This window comes from Hirundo rustica, chromosome 2 (assembly GCF_015227805.2).
Source record: "Hirundo rustica isolate bHirRus1 chromosome 2, bHirRus1.pri.v3, whole genome shotgun sequence".
In the NCBI taxonomy this organism is placed as follows: domain Eukaryota; kingdom Metazoa; phylum Chordata; class Aves; order Passeriformes; family Hirundinidae; genus Hirundo; species Hirundo rustica.
The window spans coordinates 116,634,391-116,660,665 of record NC_053451.1 but is presented as its reverse complement, the minus strand read 5'-3'; the positions used below and the strand labels follow the sequence as shown (position 1 = coordinate 116,660,665).

General features: G+C 44.5%; 1 protein-coding gene across 2 annotated transcripts in view; it reads right to left on the bottom strand.

Annotated features, from left to right (window-relative positions):
* Positions 1-26,275, bottom strand: part of KCNJ6 (potassium inwardly rectifying channel subfamily J member 6) — a 159,158-nt gene that overhangs the window by 33,803 nt on the left and 99,080 nt on the right. For both annotated transcript variants that reach the window (XM_040055395.2, XM_040055396.2), the window contains one exon: positions 985-1,905. In XM_040055395.2, coding sequence (XP_039911329.1) covers positions 985-1,905 — 921 coding nt within the window. The remainder of the gene's footprint in view (positions 1-984; positions 1,906-26,275) is intronic.

The window sequence follows — 26,275 nt, the reverse complement described above, 5'->3', positions numbered from 1 at the left end:
CCAAGCACATCAAATCTTCGTGATATTTAGTTATTTCAGGCATTGATGCTGTTATTAACAGTAAAAAAACCACCTCCAGCTTCTAAAACACAGATGAGAGTACCCTCCAATAATTCTGGCTTTAATACAAAAAAGAAACATTATTTTAGTGGCGCATTTGCTGTGGATTTTTTTTTTTTTTTCTCTGCACCAACTGATTTCTGCTGTTCTGTTGCATAATTGCAGGTAACAACCACCCAGCATCTCCACAAGACTCTGGTGACACAACATTTCTTGTTCATCCACCCCAGCTTCCAGTGTTGTGTGCGCTTCTGTGGGGGCCCCAGTGAAACACAGAGTCAGACGAGATCTTTTGTCAGCTAAAGTGGAACAAGCCCCATGTTACAAGTTAAAACATAAAAACATGGAAAACAAGCAGGCAAAAAAACCCACCCCAAAACAAAACAAACAAACCCCCAAAAAACCCAGCCCAAAAAACCCAACAAAAAACAAAAGAGAGAACCAAACACATCATCACTTCCTACTGGATCCAGCCTTGGAATGCCACAGGGTTGGCATTTGTTCTGCAGATGCCCGTGGGTGATTGGAAGCAGCAGGACCATGGTGCTTCCATGTTAATCACAAACAGAGTTTTGTGTAGATTTTTCCCCCCTCCCTAAGCAGTTTTTTTCCCACAGGGTCCCTGTGGTTGAGCTGCTCCTGCAATAGAATGACAAATAACGGGGTGACATGCTGTGAAAAATTTAGGAAATGAGAGATGCTATCCCATTTTCCAAACAGAGCAGAAACGACACTAATTCCGTTAGGCAAGATGGAACAGACAATTAAACCGGGCATGCTTTTAATTTTGAAGCTCACCAGAGAACGGACGCCTTTTTCAAATGTAACGAATGTGGAAGTGATTCCTTTAAAACGAAGCAAAACCACTGATTTTCCTTGCTAAAATTAAAGCATTTACCTTATACAAAGTATAAGAAATGTTACCTGTTGCCTCCACCATTCCTTCTAGGATTACAACAATTTCTAGCTCCTCTTTGGGCAACTGGGCTTTGGAAATCTCCCAGAAAGGACTCTGCTGGTTAATCTCATGGCTGATGATCAGTGGTGAAACCAAAAAGAGACGATCATCCCCTGTGTAATAACCTACGTTGATATCTGTCTGGTTGAGTGGTATAAATTCCCCCTCCTTTGTCTGTTTGGATTTGATCAACTTGGCTCGTATTGATGCCTCTACAATGTGTGAATTCCTAAGGTCTCCTACTCGGAACATCAGACACAGCTTTCCATCCCGCATGGAAATGACTGCGTTTGTAGAAAAAACCAAGGTTTCTGCCCTCTTCTTGGGTTGGGATATTTTCACAAACATGCAGCCAACCATGAAGGCGTTGACGATAGAACCTAGGACAGACTGCACTAAAAGCAGGATAATTCCCTCGGGACACTTGTCCGTGATGACCCGGTAACCGTACCCAATGGTGGTTTCGGTCTCGATTGAGAATAAAAAGGCTGAGACAAACCCATTGAGGTTGCTGACGCAGGGGGTCCACGTGCTGTCCCCTATGTGATCCATGTCCCCTCGCATGTAGGCAATGAGCCACCAGATCATGCCGAAGAAGAGCCAGGTCACCGTGTAAACCATGACAAAGATCAGCAGGTTGAACCTCCACTTGAGATCCACCAAGGTGGTGAAGATGTCAGTCAAGTACCGGTAAGTCTCTCTGACATTCCCGTGGTGGACGTTGCATTTCCCATCTTTCCGAACGTACCTCTGGATTTTTCTCTTGGCACATTCTTTGCTGATGTTTTTTGGCAGATCCTCTCTCGCTTGTTTGGGCAACTTTGGTTGATGGATAGCGACAGGGCTCTCGATGTCCTGCTCCATTGAGTCTTCTTCCAGGACGTTGGCTGCCACGGAAAGCAAAAAAACCAAGGAAAAGTCATTATTCCTCTAATTATTGCTCTAAGTCAATGCACAACCTTTTCCCGTATTAATCAATAAAATGATCATCCTTGTTCTTCGCTAACACAAAAACCAAATGATGCCGAGCACCCCAGAATTATTGCCACGCAGAAGTAAAATGAAAGCAAACTCTCGTGCCTTATCAGGTCATCCTATCCACACCCGTATTTAAATTCCATAAGGTGGGTTTAAGCAGATACTCCTTACCCCCTCACCCCTCTGCAGTTTAATGAATGAAATTTTTTATGCACCAAAAAAGATCTCACGGAGATAAAAGATATAAATGAGGGAATGGATTCACTTGGGGGTGAGCAGAGAAAATGAGCTATTGCTGAGCTATTTTTTTCCATCAGTTGCATTGCTGCGGGGAAAGTATTAAATAAGCACAAGGAGCTTTTTTTTAAAAAAAAAGGCCAAGAGGTTTTAGCAAGAACCAATCCTCCTCTTGTTGAAGGAAAGTTGTAATATCTATCAAGAGCAATTCAAGCACACTTCCACAGAAAATCAATGTCTTGCTGATAATGAGACAGGGAATCGTGTGTCCTTCTCCCAGCAACATAAAACCTGTGGCGCTTCAGATTTCATTTGAATTCACCGTGCCTGCGGCCTTTAACTCAAGTGTACCTTGTCCTCTAATTGATCTGGGCCTTTTTTTTTTTTTTTCGTTTCCCAGCCTTTGAAGATAAATAGCTTTATTATGGTTGTGTGCCAGAGAAATAAAGAGTGTACTGAGGAGGAGAGTGGTTTAATTGAATGTGTTTTGCATGGAGGACATGGTGAGGTCTGGGGTAATTGTTGTTTGCAACTGAAATCCTCCTGTTTTCTGGGGCTTCTTCCTGCAGGAATTTCAGCTCTCGAATTCCTAATTCTTTCCCTTCTGGCTAGCTGCTGTCATTCTTCTGCCAGACTGTAAAGGGAAAAGTCTTCTGGTGGGTCTGTCCAGCTGCTTGACTCTAAATACAGAATCACAGAATGGTTTGGGTGGGAAGGGACCTTAAAATCACCCAGTCCCCACTTTGTGCCATGGCCAAGGACACCTCCCACTGTCCCAGGTTGCTCCAAGCACTGTCCAACCTGGCCTTGGACACTTCCAGGGATGAGGCAGCCACAGCTTCTCTGGGCACCCTGTGCCAGGGCCTCATTACTCTCACAGGGAAGGATTTCTTCCCAATATCCCATCTAAAAAGCAGCACTGCTGCGATTTTGTACCATTCTTTATGGAGTGTTGCCCAAGGGGCTGCTCCCAGTGGGTCAGTGTGGCTCTAGAAGCATTTTTCACTCTTAGAAACATGTGCTGGGCAGCAGATCCTGTGTGGAGTCTCACAGCACCTGCAGCTTTTTCAGGATACGCCGGTTCATCCCTGTAGAGAAAGATCACAGACCCTAGAGTTTTACTGAAACACCCAGGATGGGAAAAAAGGGGTTGTAGCCCGGTTTTCTCTCCTCCTGACCCGCTCCTCTTTCAAAGAAAGCCTCAAAGCCCTGCAGCAGCACAGAAACTGAGAGCAATGCCATGTTTTAAGGCTGTGCACCCCATCCTGCCACCTTTTCAGTTTGCTGTGTGTCTCAGGAGAGCGTTACCAGGGCTGATGGCAGCGGTGGCAGTGGGAGCTGCGTCACAGGGCCCTCAATTCTGAATGAACTCCCCCAGTCAGCCACCATCTGCCTGCTTGCATTGTCCCTGGTGCTGGGGAATGCATGACAGAACACAATCAAAAGGCATTGCAGGGCCCTTGTGAGGCAGACGTAAGCCAAAGCCAGAAAATCTGAAGTTGAGGCTTCACACTTGATGCCCAGCTCTCCGTTGTGCCTAAGGAAATTCCAGTCCCCAGGAGTTATCCCATCACTGCAGCAACAGAATCCTCAAATAATTATGAACAACTTATGGAAGCTCTGGCTTTTGAGGCTTAATGTTAAATTGCTAATGCTGCTATAATGGGGTTCATTATCTTTCAGGCATTATGAATGATTTGCTTTCCCCTCTCAGTCAGAGCCTGGCATGAACACAGAGACCAGGAGTGGGAGGATCCTGTTGGTTCAGAGAATATTCCTTACTCCTGGCCCTGCTGTTAAAGGGAATCACATCCCAAACCTCCCTGTCTGAGCACCTCTTACCAGAAATTACCCTGGGAGGGGACCCAGGTGCTGATTTTATTCCTGGCAGCAGGAGGAATGTGAAGGGACATCCAGGGCTGCCCTCCCACCACACCACTCCTGCTTTCCACAGTGTTTATTTCCTATGGAAGTACTTTGAGCAGTGAAGCACCTTTTATTCAGACAGCAAATTCTTACTGATACTTTCCAAATGCTTTTCGTGGATTTGTGCATCACAACCAGCCTGACCTGTCTGTGACAGCGTGAGGGAAGAGCCACATTTTGTCAGGTGTCCATAGGTTCTGTAGGAGCAGGGAGCTGCTGTCACAGGAAGTGGGACCAGGATGTGGCAGTTCCAATGTGGGAGGTTTTTTCTTAACCTGCGGAAGTTTTAATGGAGCTGATTCTCGTCTGGCTTTGTAAGGGGGCAGCTTTGGGCAACACACCCAGCATTTAACCAAGGACTCTCTCATTACAGCGTTTATTTGACATTCTTGCAGATATTTCAATCTTCCTGAGGGCATCTGGCCATTTATAAACTCTCCAGGCTCTTCCCAGCGCTGTCATTTCTCAACTCTCAGTCTCTGAGAGGAAAAATTAAGGTCAAGTTTTTTGTCTTTTTCTCTTTTTTCTTTTTTTTTTTTCTTTTTTTTTTCAAGATGCCCTTTCCTTCTTTCCCTCACCCAATCCTGCTCTGAATGAATTCCTTTGTGGAGAAGTTTCTAGATCAGAATCACAGTTTGTTACCCTCTCCTGGACTGAGTTTTCACTCCAGAGAGAGCCTTGGGAGCAGCAATTCCCGAAATAAGTGATCCAAGGGTTATGCATCTGTGTGTTTCCATGGAAATGCTTGATGAATAAGTTTTAAACACATGGCAGGATCCCTGCTCACCGCCGAGGCTGAGGAACAGCCACATACTGTCAGCGCCTTTGCCGCAAAATACTTTGACTAATTATATTTTTACTTGATATCGACCCAATTAACTTCTGCTGTTTATTTCGTCCAATTTTCCTTTTTGGTTACATAATGGCTGTCTTGGATCCAGGAACAGGGGAGTGAGTAGCAGCAGCCTCACTCGAGAGCTATTTTTGCTCTCTCTGCTTTTCTTCCTGACAAAAATATATCCATATTATTAATCTGCGCTGCAAAAAAACCCAAACCATCAGGTATTTCTGTGCTCTTCCTCCTCTCCCAGTAAACATTATGTTTGTTTGAACACAACAGCCAGGTAACGAGCCAATTCAGGCCAGTTTGGAGGATTCTGTTCAAATTATCTGCTTTGGTTACTCTCCTAGGCATAACCTACAAGACACATGATATTTCAGTGATTTGTTTAATTTCCCAGCAAATGACAAGGAGTTCTCCTAAGTAAGTCCCTGAATAGTTCACTTGTGTCCTGGCTGTGGCCAAATTAGCAAATTAAGTGTTCCCAGGCCTATTATTTAGATTGGGGGGTAAAGAGTGGCACAGCCCACACTTAGGTTATTGAACTCCAGTTGTTTTCCAGGTTAGTGTCACACAGTCGGCCAGACAGGAATAATCTGTGTCCCGAAATGGAGCCAGGAATCGTGTGCGCTCAGTTCTTCACTGGTCCAGACCAGGCCTTTTCTAGAAGTTTCACCTTGCAGGGGGTTGTGTGCCAGCGCTCAGAATGTTTTATTTTCTAGCGAAACTGCAGCAAATGTTGTTGTCATGTTCTTGTCTGCTCCCAAGCAGCACTGGAAAGGCACGGTCCTGATTTCCCAAGCACATCCTTTTATTTAGAGCCTGTAGAACAACACGTAACCAGCGTCGACAACAAAACAGGACAGGGCTTGCTCTCATGCTCTCTCCCTTTGAGGCTGTGAATGTAGCACATCAGTATAACCTTTAAGCAATCATTTTACCGTCAGCAATGTGATTTTTGGTGTATTTTGGTAGTGCTGCAGAGAAGTTGCTGTGGTGCTGTGCGAGCACAAAGCAAAAGGAGGAATATGAAGGGCCTGCTTGCCCAGTTTAAGTACTGTAAGCCTATTTCGGTTGTGTAGGATTTGCCAAATAATGAGGTGCTTCAACAGAGAATACTGCGATTTATAACTGACCTTTCCGGACCAGAAGCTGACCTAGAAAGTCCAGTGGATGTTTCACAGTAATTTAGTGACTTTAACTCTTGTAACACAGCTGTGAACATTTTGTGTGCAAATCCATTGGAAACGTCCTAATTTCCAAAATCCGTTCCAGTCTAGAAACTGCTCTCATGGGCTTTACTGCATGTAGAGAAAATGTTTCGAGCAGACACTGGCATTCCTGCCCCTTGCCTGGTGGGATGAGGGCCACCTTTAAGTGAAGAAGGTGTTTGCATCTCTAAGGTCCAAGTTCGGCTTTTGGGAAATCTTGAGCGTTTTCCCCATTGTTTGCCGGGGTCCCCAGTCTCCCTGGCACTGCATCTGTGGGATATTTGGCAGTACCTGGTGCCTGTTTGGGGTTGTTGGGCTTTGCACAGCACAAGGAATTCCTTGTAGCCTTCAGCGCCCTAAATCCGCGTTGTTCTGTCCCTCCTCTTGATTGCAATGGAAGGAGTCAGAGAAGGGATGGAGAGATTTTTGGGACGCTTTTCCTCATCTCTGGCTGGCTTTTGTTTCAGAGCTCTGCAAAATCTTGTTTGTGATGAACACAGAAGGCACAGGAACACAGGAGCTCTGGGAATAGCGGGGGATTTGTCTGTGGGACGAGCCCAGCCAGATAATCCACACCGCAAGGAGCCGTCATCACCACATGATATGAGGAGAAAGAGTCTTGTTTGGAGAAAAAAAAAAAAAAAAAAAAAAAGTGGAGTCTTTTATGATCAGCTAACAACTGTAAGCAGTCATTATCACAGAGCACAGATCCTTTTTTCCTGAAAAAGAAAGGAATTAGGTTCTGGTCCTGTCCTGATTTGTTGAAATCTATGCAAGATTGTCTATTCACTCAGCTGGAAGCATTGCTAGGCCGCACTTTGAAATGCTGGAGTGCTCAATAAACACTGACTTGGCAAATCTCAAGACCCAAATTGCTTCTTTGCACCCATGGAATCATAAATCTAATTTCAGAGGGAGCATGCGTGTGACTGAGATTTATTTCAGCAGCAGCTTTCACTAAAAAAGGCAAGAAATGAGATATATTTATGACTAGAAAAGAGACTGTAAGGATGATACTTTGTTTTTTTTTTTCATGTTACCTGCTTCATCATTGCCTTCTAATCCAACTTGATAAGAATACTGTTCTACTGTTTTCATTTCTTTTAAGGCTCTACAGCTGCAAGAAATCAGTCTGAGTAACACTTTGTGTCTCTGCAGTACAAACATTTCCATTCATTCCTGATTCTTGGCCCTTTTACTATGGAGGGTGGAAAAATGAATCTGATAACTCGAATTTAAAAACACATGACTCCCATTTTTGGTAGTCATTTGACCTTGTAGTTTCTGTCTTGGATTCTAACCAACTTCATTGCAGAATTCACCACCGAAGGCTCCAGAATGCCGTTTTTACATCTGCCTTGCTAAATTTATCTTCATTTGAATCACGGCAGAGCCAAAACAGCCTTGGCTTGGTAGCATTTACGGGGCAATGTAAGAAAGCTGCACCTGGCTGCGAGAAAGTTGTGAACCTGCAAAGACGTGCAGAGACAATTGATTATCAACATCTTCAGCCTTTCACAAGGCTGTGGGTCCCAAACTGGACTATGAAACTTGTTTGCTACCTGAAGTCTGATCTCTTGGAGCTGGTGTTTGTTCAGAGCCATGTCCAGAGCAAATGCCTGGCACTGAGCGCAGATTTCTGGAGTAAGGAGAGGTTTCCTGTCAGATTAGTCTTTTACCGGGTTTTTGGCTCCCAGAAAAGCCTGAGCTCGAGATTCAGAGCAGGAATTTCTGTGTCCAGGGCCAGGCTGGACAGGGCTTGGAGCAACCTGGTCTAGTGGAAGGTTCCCTTGGAACTGCATGATTTTTAAGGCCCCTCCAACCCAAACCATTCTGTGATTCCGTGATTCCATAATGTCCTTGTCCTATCCACAACCACTGCAGAAATCAGCCTCCCCAGAGCATTGTTTCCTCTGAGAAGGTGACAAAGCTGAGATAAAGCGCTTTTTTTGCACTTAGAAAATGCTTAATATTGTCAGTGCCTCTGCCAGCAGCGGCGCAAGGACAGCAGCAGAGACAGCCCAGGTGTCCCAGCCTGAGTTTTGCCACCTGGCAACACCACAGCTGGGCTCTCCTCTGGTATTTCCACATGCCAGGTGCTGCCAGAGGGACAACAGGGATCACTGATGGATCATGGTGCTGCCTGAGCAGCTGCAAATCCTGGCCACACATTTTCCTGCTGATGCTTCTGGGCCTGATGTGTCCCCTGACTTGATGCAAGGTGTCCTGGTCTAAAGTGAACCCCGAGACTTCTTTTTCCAGTTAACCCAAATAATTTCTGCCAGTTGCTATCAGGCATCTGAATGCCAGAATTTTTGTCAGTTACAAAATTTCTTCAAAAATCTCCCGAGAACTCGGCTTTTCTTCTCCGTGGGGTGTACCAGGAAAAGGAGAAAGCATGAAAGACCTGTGTTGACCTCATTGTTATCAATTTTAAACAGTGTTTATATGCTTTAATGGCTGGAAATAATAAATGAATTAATTCAAAATCTGCTTAGATCAGTGAATATTCTGGGTGGTAAGGAGCCTCTAAAGGTTTCAATGTGGTGCTCAGCACAGAACCGACTTCTACAGAGCTGCCCAGGGAGGTTTGCAATGCCCATCCCTGGAGGTGTCACCCAGTGGACAAGGTGGGCATCGGGCACAGCTCAGATTTGATGGTCTGGGAGGGCTTTTCCAACCTCAGGGATTCTGGGATTCTGGATTACCCTGCCTGCTCTTTGTTTTTCCCTCTGCACCTCTGAGAAGAGCAGGGCTTCATCTTCTCTGCAGCTTTTTTTTTGCCCCTGAGCTCAGCCTTCCACAGAAGTTACAAGAGGGCTGATTAAATCCTGATTTCTCCATGTATTCTCCTTACTGATTACATGGAAAAACAGTATTCCCAACTTTCATGAGAAAGAGATTCTCAAGATTGTGGTTTTTTTTTTTTCTTTTTTTTTTTCCTTTTTTTTTTTTTTTTGTTTTTTTTCTTTTTTTTCTTTTTTTTTCCCATTACAATTTTCCCAGCTGAAAACTCTGGGAAGGAAAATGAGCTGAGCTATTTTGTATAGGTAATTGTGGCCCAAGCATTTCACGCAGACAATTCTGACTCATTTAATTCTTCACTGTGTAATATCACTGATACCTGGGGAGTTTCCCTGGTTGTTTCTGGGGGTGTAAATAGGAGTTTAGCTGCCCCGTCCAGTGGTGATTGCACTGCTAATTTAGCAAACTGATTGTTTGGCTTTGGCCCAATTAGCGCTCCGGGCAAATACCTGGGAATGGTTTGGGAGACAGGATGTGCTCCCATTCAGCAGCGTGGATGAGATTGAACCAGATTTATCTTTTTTCACCCTCATCTGCCAACACAGTTCCACCTTTGCTCCCTCAGACACCTCCACAGGCTCTCATCTCACCCCTGCTTAAAGCAACACAAACCCCTGGTCTGCAGCACAGACCTCACCTTGCTCCAGATAATTTGAAGTGGCAAAAAATCCCCACTGTTAATAAACTAAATATGTCTCAAAACCAAGAGAAAGTCCCCACAAGGCTCAGGGCCAGGTGCTCTGCAGTATGGCATGGACATCCTGTACTGCTTGGTCTAAAGGCTGCAGAACAATTCCAGGTTTTATTTAACGTAGATGGAGTCAGCTTGGTGGTGAGGCTGGTGCATGCTCCAACACTGGGAAAGTTTGGAAATCAAGGCAGGCAGCTTGTCAAAGTCTGTGTGTCCAGTTTAGTCACCAGAGAGGAGAGAAATGCACCCTCTCAGAAGGAGTTGTCACCAGTTTTCAGGCTGGCAGGAGAAGCCAGTCCCTCTCTCCTTGCCATGTTCTATCCCAGCTCTGTTCCTGTCCTTTCCCCCCGCTTTTTCCCTGAACTCAGAGTGTTTTCACTCGAATCTTTGTCCTTGTCATAGCCAAATTCAGTATTTTCCTGCATTGCTGAACAACCTTGAGGCACCCTTGTGCCTGAATACTCACAGAGCTCCTTGGGCAGGTGCTGGAACCACCTTGACGGCGCCAACACATTCTGACAGCTCCTTTGCTTTGATCAATGAACTCTCAGAAATATAAGGCAGAGGAATGATGGAGAGGAATATTTTTGGTCAGAAAGGAAGGACTTGATCCAATCAAGATGCTGAAGCAGTCAAGTGAAACAAATAACTCATGCAATGGTCCAAAGCTGAGGAGCAAGGCCAAGAGCTTCTAGCACTTTCTTAGCAAAAGGGGCAGAAGAGTTTGTGTTGATAACGACCTTGGATCTGATCAGTTTAAGGTTAGAGGACATGAGGTGGCTTTAAGAGTGTTCACTTTTGCACTGAAAAACATTGTTGGCACCGAATAACATTTCCCTAGGTCAGGATGGTCACTGGCTGGGGAAAGCCTGGAGCCCTGGGTCAGGTGTGGGTTTGCTACGATGCAAAGCAAATATTCACACATTCCTGACTGCACTTTGATACCAATTTTGCAGCTTCCTTGGGCAGCAAAATTTTGGGAGAAAAGCTCAAATCCCACTGGTAAAGACAAAGTGTTTGAGCTAAGAAGAACTGTCAATTCCTTTTTTTTTTTCCCCCCCCCAAAAATACAGACTACAGGGAAGAGAACGACTTTGGAATACAGATGTGTGATTCCTCCTGCCCTCCAATTCTTGAAAGAAGAATGAAAAAGTGTCAGAAACTTTTCTCCTGAAATTATATTCTTTTCCTCACTCAGTTTCCAGCCAATCTGGCTGCCCTCAGGTCACAGACATTGCCCGAGCATATTGGTTTTCTCGCTGCTACTACTGTTCCACAAAACTAAAGAAGGGGTTGAAAAATTGAAACAGAGAAGGATTATAATTACTTTTTAAATCTGCTAATGGAGATTTCTTTCCTGACAACTTCCCTGCAGCCAAAGGAGGATTTTGATGGGTTTTGCTTTTGTTTCAGGAGGGCAGGATGCTCCTCCTTTACAAAAATCAGGCAGGATTTTAATTTTTACGCACTTGAGAAGAAAAATTACTGAAAGGTTCCGCATGGATGCTGGGGAAACAACATTTCTGCGGCTTCTGCTGTCCCTCGTGGTGGTGGCTTGCTGGATGTTCACAGTTTTCTGTTGGTTGAGGTGGCCTAAGACACAAACCCAAACTCTGGCCTGCAAATGTTGCCTCAAACAATTATCTCAGGGGCCAGGCAATTATCCCTCTTACACTTAGCTTATCTCAACAGCCCTTGTGTTCTTTCCATGTTTCTCCTTCCCCTTTTTTTGCAGGTGATAACAGGATTTTGGCTGCTTTCTTTAAGCTAAATAATGAAGCCATCACTGCCTTCATCCCTTTTCCCTGCCAAAAGAAGTCACGGTGAAATACAAATACCTGGTTTCTTGCTGATGATTTCCCCTTTCGTGCAGTTTATAGACTGCAGAGGAGAAAATAACTGAGAAATCAGGCTGGAAGCGACATTTAGAAAAAAGATTTTAAAAACTTTCCATAATTTCAGCTGGGTCAATGTTTGGTTTCAGGCTGTGGTGTTTTGATAACCTGGAAATTTTAAGTTCAGAATGGCACTTTAGCAATGTTTCCTAAGGAAATGAGCCTTATTCATCACCCTGTCTGGCCTCCTCTGAGTCACTTCTGAACCTGTGGTTGGTATTTAGGCTTTTGGAACTCTTTCAGAACTTCAGTGAGATTTTGGAGCCCTCAGAAATACTAAATTCCTACCAATGGTCATGAAAACAGGCTGAGTTAACCACACCATTGGACGCCAAGAAATCCATCTCTGTAAGAGGGAGCTGCAAGAAATGTATCTTTTTTTTTTCATGAGTGTTGCTGCTCCCAAAACTCCAGTCAAATATTTTTTCAAATCACTATTCCCCTCCATGTCCCTGTGAAGTATCTTCAAAAGGAAAAAAAAAACCTGCTCCTGCTTTATGTGCTTGGATTTTCCAGGCTGCATCTGCCTGATTCTAATTTTCCATGCAGGGACTTCCACCTTCAACCACAAGTTAGGTCAGGTCAGAGTTTGTGGGCTTGTCCACAAAACATTTGGAGTGCAAGGAAATAAAACTGACTCAACTCGTGCTTTTTATTTTTAAGCAAGAGTTTGAGTAAACATGTGTTTGGTCCCAATCCAGATTTTTTCTTACTTTCGTTTAATCTGAATGAAAATCCTCGTATATTTTCTGCAATGAGCATCAGCTCCACAGGATTTTATGCTCGTTTTATAACCATCTAAAAAGTTGTTCAAAGATGTATTCACGCAAGGACAATATCAGACCCAACAAGAGTAGAAATATAAGTTAATATCACCAGAGAAAATCTTTCCATGTTAACAAATAGCAACATTTTCTCTTGAAATAAGCAATTCAGTGGTGTCTAAATTACCATTTATTGTGTTATTTCACTGAAGATACATAATAAAGTAAAAAGGTTTATAAATTTGTTTGAAGAATTCTCAAAGGAGTTGCTGTGAAATTGCTATAATTGCTGTAATTGCCATTATCCTTTTTTATAGGGACATAAGTAGAGGGGAAAAAAAAAGAACTGGAAGCATGGAAATATTTTTTGTAAATTTGATTCAATTTGACCAATAACATTTTCCAAAATACTTTATAAGAGAAAATACATTTAATTCCAAATTTTCAAAAGCGTTTTATTTTGGCTGTGAAATGCTGAAATTTTGGTACTTTTAACAATAGCTTCATAATTCAGGTTTGCACTTCTTTTTCACAGAAATATTTTACCCAACCTTAGGAAACAAAGTTTTTCAGAAGAATGAAATAAACTCAGAATGGAGGGATCATATGAAAAACTCTGTGATCCCTATTTTGGCCGAAGTAGGGGTTTTCTGCTTATTTTTCTTACTTTGCTACAAAGCATAAAAGACTTTTTGATTGCCCTTGATTTTTCCTGTAGGCTTTTCTAATCTGGCTAAAAATAATCCATCATTCCCCGGGATTTTTCCATGCACGAGTCACCAGTTTCCTCTCTAAAAATAAGGTCCTTTGAGGGCTAACTGGAACCTTTTAGAAAAAGTAGAAAGATCTGGCAGTGCTGGACTCTGCCATTATCCCAGATTGCGGCACACAGTTTCTCGCAAATATATAAAGGAGTCTTGACGGCCTTTGATTCTGGGTGGTTGAATGGAAAATCTAACACAAAAATAAAATGTTGTAGTGGGATTATGTTTTATTTCAATGGTATGGATGGATCTCGCCAGAACAGGCCACGCTGGTGTTACCTTTTTTTTAAATAATTGAGATTTTAGATGGTACATTCAGCTTGCAGAGCCCATCTATCCTTTCCGGAGTAGGCAAAGCTCAGCAGGAGCACAAATAATTCAAAGCTTTCGTAGCCTTCAGATGTCTTGAGAGAAAAAGGTGAGTTTCTGCTTTTTCTGTCTCTCCGGAGTTGTGTAGGGAAAGCGAAATGAGCGAGCTGCCTTTCAGGGATGTGGCCACGGACAGCAGAAATACAGATTGCTCTTGTTAGAGCTGCTGCGTGAGACGAGGGATGCGCTGCACTAAAATGTGAATTTTGTGTCCTTTTTAGACAGGTACAGACTCATTTAAAGAAATAGTTGATAAAGGAGCTGACCTTTTAAAGAGAAAACAGTAAATAAAAGTACTGAGCCACAGAGGGGAGCTTTTGATAAATGAGTAGACTGGTAAGGAGTACTCGCTTCTTATGCATCCAAACCCAAAATTAAATGGAGAACTGAGGTGGTAAAAATAGACATTGCCTGCTTCAGAGCAGCTTTCAGTGCATGAAATAAGGCTTGAGCATTTGCAAACAAATGAGGGTGTGTGTTGGGGAGGGTTCTGGTTTTCTTCTGTGTAAAGATAACTCATCAGAACATTTAAGATAACTCAAAGGCCCATCCGTGAGGTGGAGGCCAGTGGCAGAATGGAAATGCTTTTCTAGGAATGATCACGGAGTCTCAGAATCTTTTGGGCTGGAAAAGACCTGCAAGACCATGGAGTCCAACCTGTGACCCATCCCCACCTTGTCCCCAGCCCAGAGCACTGAGTGCCACCTCCAGGCCTTCCTTGGACACCTGCAGGGATGGGGACTCCAAACCTCCCTGGGCAGACCCTGCCAGGGCCTGAGCGCCCTTTCCGTGGGGAAATTCCTCCTGGTGTCCAACCTGAAGGGACTGGTGGGGCTTTTTCTGCCCTCCCTGGTGCCCAAGGACCGTGAGAGCCCACCTGGATGGTCTAAAAGTGGGAATGGTGGCTTTGTAGATGCCCAGACTTTCTCAATGTGGACAAGTTCCAAGTGAGATCTTCCAGATGTACCACGGCAGAAATGCACCTGGATTCATTTTTAGCGACATGGCAAAAGCTTCAAAGGGCCTTCCCTGGAGGTCTGGTTGTGCTCTGGGTGGCATTGAAGCATCAGAGGACATGGATGTGAGGAAAGAAATAAGGGTGCTGGAATGACCAGGACCGGGGGGAACGGTGGGCAGAGTGAAATATTTGGTACTGAAATGTGTATGTTTTAACAAAGAGAAGGAGAAAGTGCAGGGAAGCAGCTGGAGAGGAAGGAGGAAGGGGGGAGGAGGAAGGAAGAAGGGAAAAGAAGGAAGATGGAAGATGGAAGATGGAAGATGGAAGATGGAAGGAAGGAAGGAAGAAGGAAGAAAGAGGGAAGAAGGAAGAAGGAAGGAGGAAGAAGAAAGAAGGAAGGAAGGAGGAAGGAAGATGGAGGAAGGAAGAAGGAAGAAGGAAGAAGGAAGAAGGAAGAAGGAAGAAGGAAGAAGGAAGAAGGAAGAAAGAAGAGGGAAGAAGGAAGAAGGAAGAAGGAAGAAGGAAGAAAGAGGAATGAGGAAGGAAGAAGGAAGAAGGAGGAAGGAGGAAGGAAGAAGGAGGAAGGAGGAAGGAAGAAGGAAGAGGGAAGAAGGAAGAAGAAAGAGGGAAGAAGTAAATAGGAAGAAGGAGGAAGGAAGAAGGAGGAAGGAAGAAGGAGGAAGGAGGAAGGAAGAAGGCATTACAGCAACAGAAAGAAGGCACTGTGTTTGTATTTGAGGGGTGACAGGAAAGAATTTGCAGGCTCCAGCCCAACAAATTCCATTGACTATAAATAACAGTTTGGGTTTATAACCCAGTGTTCAGAAAAAAAATGACAAAGGGAGGAGCAAAAGCTGAGTATAAAACATATTCCCATTTTTATGCAGCACAGACTTGGAGTGAGAAACCTTGGATCTACCTCTGGAGGAAAGCAAAGACAGGATTTGAACTCGGGCTGTCCTTTATCGTTGATGGGAGTGAGGAAGGGTGAAGGAGAGCTAGGAAGGGTCTTTACTCTCACTGACTCTTGGGATTATCACCTGAATTTCTTTAATAATCCAACCCACCAATATGACTTTATTTCAGTATATAATATCTATATGTTCCTCCTTAGAAAACTGCAGTTTAGTTGAAAAGTGTTTCCTAGTTTGATGAAAATATATAGATTTTAAGCTAGAATATTATGTTCAATAAAAAGGCTTTTTTTTTTTTTTTTTTTTCTTTTTTTTTTTTTTTTTCTTTTGGGATGGTTGGTTGTGTGTTATGGAGAATATTTCTATTCAATTCCTTTTGAATCTGGTGGTGAAACAGCGTTTTATCTTTGAGCTGTAACTTCCTTCTCTTTGTCCAGGATGAAGTTTTTCAGGCCAGGTTGGATGGAGTTTGGAGCAGCCTGGGATAGTGGAACAGGCCATCAAATAAGTGTTAAGGAAAGCCTGGGATATTCAGCATAAAGAGAGTGAAGGCTGAAAGGGTTGACATGGAACTGGAAAATGGAAAAAACCCACAGATCTCACATAATGAGTTTGTTTTAAAAACAGCTGATTTTTTCTGTTTTGTTTTGTTTTAAAACAAGTGATTTTCCTTTAACAGCAGGTAGTGACTTCTGTAGCTTGTTGCCCCTTGGAGGCTGTGGATTTGGATAATATCAGGAAATCTGGAAGTTTGGCAAACCCATTGAATAGCCTGGGCTGAAAACGACCATCCAGTGCTACCCCTGCCATGGCAGGGACACCTTCCACTGTCCCAGGCTGCTCCAAGCCCCAGTGTCCAACCTGGCCTTGGGCACTGCCAGGGATCCAGGGGCAGCCACAGCTGCTCTGGGAAACCTCTGCCAGGGCCTCACCAGCCTCACAGCCAGGAATTCCTTTCCAATACCCCATTTAACCCTTCCCTCATTCAGCTTAAAGCATAGAAAAGGTCTTTGAATAAACAGGGTTAGACCCTCCAGGGGCTAATGCCAGGTTGTTCTCACAGGAATAAGTGAGGAATGGATCCCCAGGCTCATGTGCTCCCTCTGTCATGGCATAGGAAAGCACTTCTTACATATTTTCTATATTTTCCCAGCTGCCCAACACACATTTCTCTTTCTGAAGCCATGGGCACACTCACAGGGGGTCCATTAAAAGTGGACAGATGCTTGGAAAGATATTTTGCCTCTCCTCTGAGAGAGTGTTGTTCATGTAAATACTATGATCAGTTGACATCAGAGATGATTTGGCCCTAATTCAGTGCTAAAAAAACGATTTCTGAGTTCAAATATAGAGGCTTACATTTATTTTTTTCCTAGCCTTGCTAGTTTCCAAGGAGATCTAACCATGTAGATTGTCTGCAAAGGTGGTAATTAGGCAGCAATGAACAAGATGGACACAAAGAAATTATTGGCAAAAATCAAAATTTCCAAGCAGTTCTATCAGAGCATTCCTTTTCAGACATCCTAATTTGCCTCACACCATGGTTTTGTAAACAACTGGCTTTCAGATAACTGCTTGTGCAGAAAAATGGAAAAATGTCCTCGGATTGATGCAGATGGGATTTAATTTTTTTTTTTTTTTTTTTCAGGGTATCTAGCAATTAAAAATAAGATCCAACAAATTCCACTGACTATAAATAACAGTTTGGGTTTATAACCCAGTGTTCAGAAAAAAAATGACAAAGGGAGGAGCAAAGGCCAAGTATAAAACATGTTCCCATTTTTATGCAGCACAGACTTGGAGTGAGGAACCTTGGATCTACCTCTGCAGTAAAGCAAAGACAGGATTTGAACTCGGGCTGTCCTTTATCGTTGATGGGAGTGAGGAAGGGTGAAGGAGAGCTAGGAAGGGTCTTTACTCTCACTGACTCTTGGGATTATCACCTGAATTTCTTTAATAATCCAACCCACCAATATGACTTTATTTCAGTATATAATATCTATATGTTCCTCCTTAGAAAACTGCTGTTTAGTTGAAGAGGGTTTCCTAGTTTGATGAAAATATATAGATTTAAGCTAGAATATTATGTTCAGTAAAAAGGCTTTTTTTTTTTTTTTCTGTTGAATTTCCTCATAGTCTCTATCGCAGTGAAACTTTCAGGCGCATCTGGAATATGTTAAAGGAGAAGCCTTAGAAGAGAAGTCCTTTGAAATATCAGTAATGGAAAGGTCAGTGTGGCTGAGAGTTACCCGGACACAGCCTGTGTGGAAAAAAGGGAGAAATCCTCCAGTTTACAGCTGGATTGTCACTTTGAGAAGCTGGAGTGAGGTTTGGTCTTTTCTGCTGCATCCCAAGGGAAAGGAGGAGAGGAAATGGCCCAAAATTGCACCAGGAGGGGTTTAGATTGGAGATTATAAAAAAAATAAATTTCCCTGTCAGAGTGCTCAGGCCTTGGGCTGAGCTGCCCAGGGAGGTTTGCAGTCACTGTCTGTGGCAGTGCTCAGGAGCAGTCTGGATGTGGCCCTTGGGGACAGGGTTGGGGTGATGCTGGTGGCACTGGGGTGGCTCTGGATGATCCTGGAGGTCTCTTGATGATTCTGGGATTCTGTGGTCATTATCATGATTTTCAAAAGGCCTGGATGAAGTTTTTGACCTTGTTTCTGACTTTCACACCCCCATGTATCCCAAGATGGATCTTCTTTGTGTTAACGAATGGATATTTATTTCCATCTACACAGAATGTGTGGGAATCATGTGTGAAATGAATAGTGAGGACCTGAGGTATGTGGAACACAAAACAACGAATGTGCATTCAGGAGGAGTGGGGGAGATGCACAGAAAACTCTCTTTTTTCTTTCCTTTTTTTTTTTTTTCCCTGTATACAAACACATTTTTTTTTTCCCCCCCACTGGATACTGAGCTCTGAAATGGAGACTAAACCCTTTATTTTGGGGCTGTTACTCCTCCTCCAGCTTGTGAGACTGATATTTTGTACTGTACGTGAAGCTGCATCAGAGACATTTTTATCTGATGCTTCCTCGAGCCGGCAACAGAGAGCAGCAGCAGAACAAACATTTCCCTCTGGCTGCTGGACACGGCCCCAGAGCCCAAGAGGGCAGGGAGTTTGTAAATCAGGATTTGTGCTGGAAGCTGAAATGATCAGCAGCACCAGAGTGAAGTGGAGAAAGAATTGTTTTATATAATCAGAGCCTCTGTCAGTGGAGGGGGTTGGAGGGAGCCAGTAGGATTTACCTGCTCACATTCACAGCACTGGGAAGGTGGCCTGGATACAGAGGTTTTTGTCACTCTCTTTGCACCTCTGCAAACGTTGGAATAAAAAATTATAACGGCCTAAGGGCTTTCTGTGGATTATTATGTAATGAGATGTTGGGAAAATGAGATACTGGGCTCCTCACATTTCTCACTCTTGGTCATGTACAGGGACTCCAAAGAGAGCTACAGCAGACAGTCCTCAACAAGATTCCTTGAAGTTTCATAAATTTGGGATTGGGAGCAAAGACAATTCCTCCTGCATGGGCACCTAGACCTTCCAGAGCCTCAGAGATCACCTCTAAAAGAGAGAGGCACTTATGGACCTTCAGAGTGACAGGATGGGTCAGGCTGGGAGGGACCACAATGGGTCACTGGTGCCACCTCCCTGCTCCAGCAGGGCCATCCCAGGGCACAGGGCACAGGGCACAGGGCTGTGTCCAGGTGATGCCTTCAGTTTTCTCTTCCCTGTGTTCCCTGTTCTGTGCTGCCCAGGCGCAGCTCTGAGCTCACACTCAGCGTCACTCAGCTCTCTGCACACAGCAGCCACACAAAACAAATCCTGTTCCTGCTGCACACCAAGGACAACTGGGACAAGTGTTCAGCCCAAAAGCACAAACAGCGGTGGCTGAGGGGAGAAAACAAGAAGGATGGGACTGCAGAACCTGGAGCTGGAATTGGACAATGAAACCCCAAGGTGCAAATGGACCCAAACTTATCAAAGTGTGAGACCTCATGACTGGGGCTCCATTTTGTGTCCATTTTGTGTCCACCTTGGGTGTAGCCCTTGCCAGGTTCTTGTCCTGCCCAAGGTGTGTCCTTAAAGGCCTTTTAATAAATATCTACTTTATTCTCTTAGCTCTGTCCAGTTTCTGTTCCAGCCTTCCCAAGGCATCACAGATGGCTCTGGAATATCCCCAGGGAGAGACTCCCCAGCCTCTCTGGGCTCTGCTCAGGGCTGCTCCCTGCCCAGGGCACAAGTTGTGCCTCCTGTGCAGGGGAATTGCTGGGCTCAGTCCCTGCCCGTGGCTCTGGGGCCATTGCTGGGCCTGGAGCAGAGCCTGGGCCCTGCTCTGCCCCTCCCTGCACACAGGGACACACAGGGACACACAGACAGACAGGGACAGACAGGGACACACAGGGACAGACAGAGACACACAGGGACACCCAGGGACAGCCAGGGCTGAGGCCCCTCTCAGCTGAGCTCCTCTCCAGTCTGAGCAGCCCCAGCTCCCTCAGCCTTTCCTGGGCACGGAGCTGCTCCAGGCCCTTCCTCAGCTCCAAGAGCTCCTGTCCCTGCTGTGCTGAGGAGCCAGGGCTGGACACAGCACCCAGAGGTGCCTCCAGGGCTGGGCAGAGGGGCAGGATCAGCCCTGACCTGCTGGGAGTGCTCATCCCGATGCACCCCAGGACACCATACATAGTGAAAGAGAAAGGAAATGTGTAACCATCCCCGCTGGGTGTTATTTGTGTGGGTACCAAAGAAACTGCAGCCTTGTTTCTAAGTTAATCCTAAATTTGGGGTCGATCCACACAAGGAGCTGATGGCCTGACCTGCCACACTTCTGTCCCCAGGGCACCACACCTTCCCCGTGGTAACCCTTTTATTTTTTCTGTCTTCTTACACAGAGCGACATCTCCGGGCCGGGCCGTCAATAAAGCTGATGTGATAAATGCCCATCAGTTACGAATGATTTCAGGCTGACCCCAGCAGGCACTCTGACCTCAGTGCCATTCGCACGGATATGAAATACAAGCTCCTATTGCAGGGACGCTCTGGCTAAATGGGAAACATCTTGCTTTTCTTCTGTGATCACTTTTAACAAATTGCCTGACTCGCTGGCTTTCACCTTCTTTCTCCTGCAATTGCCTTGATTATTTGCTTTTATGTTTAGTATTGGTACGAGACACTTCGCTGTGGAATCAATGAATGAGTCAATCAATTTCTCACTCATCCTGCTCATCCTCTCAGTCCAGTTTGAGTGTGCTGGTGTCATTTGGTCCAGACAAAATTAATAACAGGAGCTAAAAACTGCAGCTGGGTGCACTGGCGTCTTTGTAGGAGGCAGAAATTTATTATGTTATCTCCACATTGGTAGGGGAAAAACAGTGCTCAGTGTTGTTCACAAAAATTCTCACTCTCTTTGGCAGGCTGAACACATTTAATCTTCTGTGGTGTTATCCCAGGAACATTAATGCAAATAAAGCTGGCCTGGAATTTAGTCTAAGGGAAGTAATGGCTCAGTCAGGGGTGGCAGAGTGACATTTCAGGGCCATACCATGGCCGTGGATCAGATCCAGCAATTTTAAAAAGACCTTTTTGACCTTTTGATTAAGAAGACTCCCAGCATTTGTTCTTCCCCACCTCCTCATAAAGCTGTCACTGTTTTCAGTCCTTCTGTTGCGTTCTCTTCCTGCTTAAAATAAAATGAAACTGTTGGCCTGTGGTCAAGTGCCTTGGAGCTGGAGAACCAGCCTGTACCCATGGGAGTGCCCACCTACACCCTGTTTTCCTATGGAAAGCGAAACCACTGGACAAACAGGGCACTGGAATTCTGTCCATGGCCTCTCTGGCCTAGCCAGGCACTTAATGCTGGGCCCAGTATTGGTTTCACATCCAGGTTTACTTGGCCAAGTCCTCAACTTGTCAGATCCTGAAGCACAGGATGAGCTTGCCGTGGACACTTTGGATTCTTGGCAACCTCTGTAGAATCACAGGATGTCCTGAGCTGTGAAGGACCCACAGGATCATCGAGTTCAGCTCCTGTCCCTGCCCAGACCCAACAATCCCAGCCCGGGCATCCCTGGCAGCGCTGTCCAAAGGCTCCTGGAGCTCTGGCAGCCTCGGGGCCGTGCCCATTCCCTGGGGAGCCTGGGCACTGCCAGCACCCTCTGGGGGAAGAACCTTTCCCTAAAATCCAACCTCAATCCCTGCTGGAACAGCTCCAGTCGCTCCCTGGGTGCTGTCCCTGGTCACTGGAGGTGAAGCTTTTGTCCAAGTGGCCACTGCTGAAGTGGCCTAGTGCTTCCACAGAGGGCTCAGAGAGAATCAGAGATAAAATATAGTAAAAGCTTCTCTAATTCAGTAAACTCCCGGCCAGATTATTTACTAGAATCTCAGAATCATTAAGATTGGAAAATGCCCCCCAGCCCAGGCAGTGCCAGCTGTGCCCCGTGCCCACCTTGTCCCCAGCCCAGAGCACTGAGTGCCACCTCCAGGTGACACCTGCAGGGATGGGCACTGCAGAGCTCCCTGGGCAGCCCCTGCCAATTTCCTACAGCTCAGGCTCTGCCAAGCTCTCTGCTGGGGAGGTATCAGGGTGCTGGGGGGAACTCTTGAGATCTCTGTTCCTGTTAATTCCACTCAGTGGCTGCACAGGGCAGAGAGGGTTGCCAGGGAGGAGGAGTGGGAAGCAGCTCCACCAAGAGCTTGAACAGGGGGGGCCCATGGTGGAGGGACTCGGGGGGGGGACAATTTTCCACCGAGGGAGCTGGGAAAGGGGCTCAGCCTGGAGAAAAGGAGGCTCAGGAGGGACCTCACTGCTCTGCACAAGTCCCTGACAGGAGGGGCAGGGACAGGAGGAGAGGAGATGGCCTCAAATCGCACCAGGGCAGGCTCAGGGTGGAGATTGGGACAGAAAATTTCCCTGTCAGAGTGCTCAGGCCTTGGGCTGAGCTGCCCAGGGAGGTTTGCAGTCACTGTCTGTGGCAGTGCTCAGGAGGAGTCTGGATGTGGCCCTTGGGGACAGGGTTTGGGTGATGCTGGTGCTGCTGGGGTGAGGGTGGGACTGGATGATTTTGTCTCTCTTCAAAGGTTGAGAAGAAGCATCCAATTAGTTCCTCAGTGGAAAACCAAAGGGAAATACAGCTGAGGAAGGACAGCCTTCTTTTGGTGTGAATATTCTGATATTCCAAAGAGATTATGCATTTACAACATTTAGAAATAAAAATCCTATTCCTACTACACAGACAGGTAAAAAGATCTGATTTCTGTCTCTTCTAAGTCCATCACTGTGCCCTGAATCCCCAAGGTTTTTTCTATTGCAGTGATGTTCCTCAGGAACTATTTCAGTTGCCTTTGCTCCAGTTTACAAGTTTAGTTTTTGGTTGGTTTTTTTTGGTTGGTTGGTTGGTTTTTGTGGGTTTTTTGTTTTTGTTTTTCTTTTCAGAATGAAACTCTTGGGGTACATCTTCCAGGATGGGATCTGTAATATCCTGACCAAATTTTTTTTTTTTTTTTTAAATTGCATAAATGTAACACATTCACTCATTTTTTATGGATGTGCTGATATTTATCTTTAATAAATCCACTTCCTGCTAGCTGCAAATTCCAAAGAAACTCCTCCTATGGAAAAGGACATTAGGAGGATTGCATGCATTTAATTTTTCTCCTGACCCTTGCAAACATCAGTATGAAAGGAGAGTGATGATCACACTGTTGACAAGGGGTATAATTAGCATTTGCTTACACTTCATAGTTCCTGCTCTGGGTGAAGTGGTGGATGGAGGATAAATCTTTGGAATGGAAAAGAGAGGCTTTGGAAACGGAGAGAATCCGTTGTTATAAATGAGGGAATTTAAAGAGGGCAAAACTATAAGTAGAGTTTAATAGATGTGGGAAATAATAACAATTCCAGTTGGATTAGAATAAAGCAGCAAAGGAAACTTAGGCTGTGTGTCAGGATTTGGTTTTTATTTCTCTTCTCTAGGCTTTTCATCCTCAATAACTTCTCTGTCTAAAATAAAACAGGAATACAGTTGATTTCCCAGTTGCTCTGGGATGTCTCTGAATGTAAAATCCAATTTTGATGTTTGATCTTTTTTTATTTTTTGCATTTTTTTTTAGTGCTTCTTCTAAATTTTAGGGCTTTCTAGCACAGGGTTTGTTACAAAAAATGGTAGAAATCAATACCACGGTAATACCTTGTTTTCTCAGGTACTTTTTTGGATTGTGCACTGTTCTTCCATGTTTTCAAAGGAGCTGAAAAGGCCACCAGGATGAGCAGAGGGATGGAGCAGCTCTGCTGGAAGGAAAGGCTGGCAGAGCTGGCATTGTTCAGCCTGGCCAGGAGAAGCTTTGGGCTGAGCTCAGGGTGGCCTTGCAGGGCCTGAAGGAGCCCCAGGAAACCCGGAGAGAGACAATTCCCAAGGGCTGCAGGGACAGGACACAGGGAATGGCTTCAAACTGGAAAATGACAAGTTTAGGTGGGATGTTGGGAAAAAATCCTTCCCTGGCAGGGCGTTGAGGCCTTGGAATAGAATTCCCAGAGCAGCTGTGGCTGCTCCTGGATCCCTGGCAGTGCCCAAGGCCGGGTTGGACACTGGGGCTTGGAGCAGCCTGGGACAGTGGAAGGTGTCCCTGCCATGGCGGGAGGTGGGATGAGATGATCCTTTGATAACTCATGGAATCATGGAGAGGTTTGGGTTGAAGGGACTTTTAAGTTCCTTCCAACCCAAGCCTCTCCATGGTTCCATGATTCCATGATTCCACGATTCCATGATTCCATGATTCCATGAGTTATCCAAGTCCAAGACTGGCTGATGTCATTTATCAGCACGAGAACCTGAACAGTTCAAGTTATCAGGTGTCTCCTCACCAAAATAATAATCCAGAAACTCTAGAACTTCACGGTTGCGGGTAGAAAAGGAGAAATTTGAAAGAGTCTTAACGGTGTTAATTATGGAGGGAAAATGAGTATGAGCCAATGAGAAATCAGGGAAGCCACAGCAGAGACGTTGCTCTGCCTTTTCAGAGTTCACTGACAAAATCCTGTGTAAAAAACATCTTCCAGCACTCAGTACCTCACATTAATGAAATTATTCACTCCAGTAGTGGAATTTGTCAGCATTTCAGGTGAGGCAGTTGGCAGCCTCAGGCTGAGCACTGGCCAAATGTCCAGAAAGCAATAAATCCTCCTACCAGTCCCACTGTTCTCTCATGCTTTTTCAGGAAGAAAAAAAATAGCAAACTATCCTTTCCTTCATACAAGATTTTTTTTTTTCACCCTAAATAATATTGTTTTTTTACCAATATTCCGCCCCCCCCCCAAAAGCTCCCAGAATAAGGAGGCCCCCTGGATTGGAGTTAAACAGGACATTTCACTCAAGTGGATGCACAATTGTTCATTTCAAACTGGAGAGGGACAAGGGAAGATTTTTCCTTTCCATGTCTGATGTTTCCTCCTCAAATAGCATTTTGTATTTTTGAACTTTTTCTTAGATGATCCCACAGAAATTCAAGCTTTTCTATTGTGAAAGTAATGAGAATGCTACATTTTTTTTCTCCTCTAGCTGTTACTTTTTGAACTTCAATTTCAAATTAGTGCTTTCCCCAGAATTTTCCTGAAAGTTTCCTTCCCTTCCCTTCCCACAGTTAAAACTTCAGCACCAACAAGGGCACTCTGAAGGTTTTGTGCAGGAACTTTTCAGGAAAACCATTCCTATTCCATCCCCGTGTTTTCCACTCTGCCCTTCCAAGAGCTCTCTTTTTTTGTCAGATCTCTTTGCCTCTGTCCCCATTTGTGGAGTTGGTAAATGGAAAATTAAGGTGCAGCTGAGCAGACGCTTTGTCATGTGAGGTGATTTTTATTCAGGAAGGAGTTAAAGTTCTTCCAAACCCATTTATTTAATAATTGCTTGTTTTTGCTAACTTAAATCTAATTTTTTAAATATTGCTTTGATTGCACTGTCCTGTCTTGTAAGAGCAGATTCAGCTTTTGTGCTGTGTAGCTAATTATTCTGGTTGAGTTCTGTTTGTCTAATCGTTTGTCATAATAAACAATTTTTATATAAATACACCTGATGTGCCATCATTAAAACCTGCTGTAAAGGCTGTAAAACTCAAAATAATGGGAAGGTTTTGGGAATATTTTGGAAATACTCTCCCACATCCAATCCAGCTCACCCAGCCCAGCTTTCCTGACAGGGATGTTCGAACATTTTGCCTCTTAGTGAAGCCTGTCCTGACAAATGTCTGCTGAGTATTTTTATTTAAAGAATTATTTAATTTGCTTTTAACAATCTTCAGCCTCAGGATGCTGTTTAGGAAAAACCTCAATCCCACTAAAATGCTACCAGAAGCTGCTGCTCCCAGGCTAATAAAAGGCACAACAAATGGACCATTAACTGGTGGTAACCAGTGATTTAGAAAATCTTACACAACTCAGTGTTGGGTGGATTATACAGTGCTCAGTCGTCCTTTGTGCTTCCTGAGCTTGGGAAGATATAAAAAATTTAAGCTTAATTCAAGTATTACCTTTAGGCTGCAGGACTTTATCGAAGCGTCTTAAATTTTGTTTTCCTAGCACATAAAAATCCGAAGACTTAGAGGGACAGAAATTAGAAAGATGAGGGAAATGAAGTTGATTTGCTCTGTTGATACTGATTTCTAAAACTATTTTGTTTCTGTTAATGGTTTAGTTGAGCCTGTTCGAAATACTGGAAAAACACCAATGAAATTTTTCACTGTGGTAAAGTTTGAAAGAAAACCCCACTCCATTTAGGTTTTTGTACCTTTATGTTGACTCTACATTTATGACAGAGAAGAAATGCCCCTTTTGCTTTGAGATCCTAGGAAGTGACAAACCCTAACAGACCTGTGGGCAGGACAGTGAAAATTCCTTTTCAGGAATATT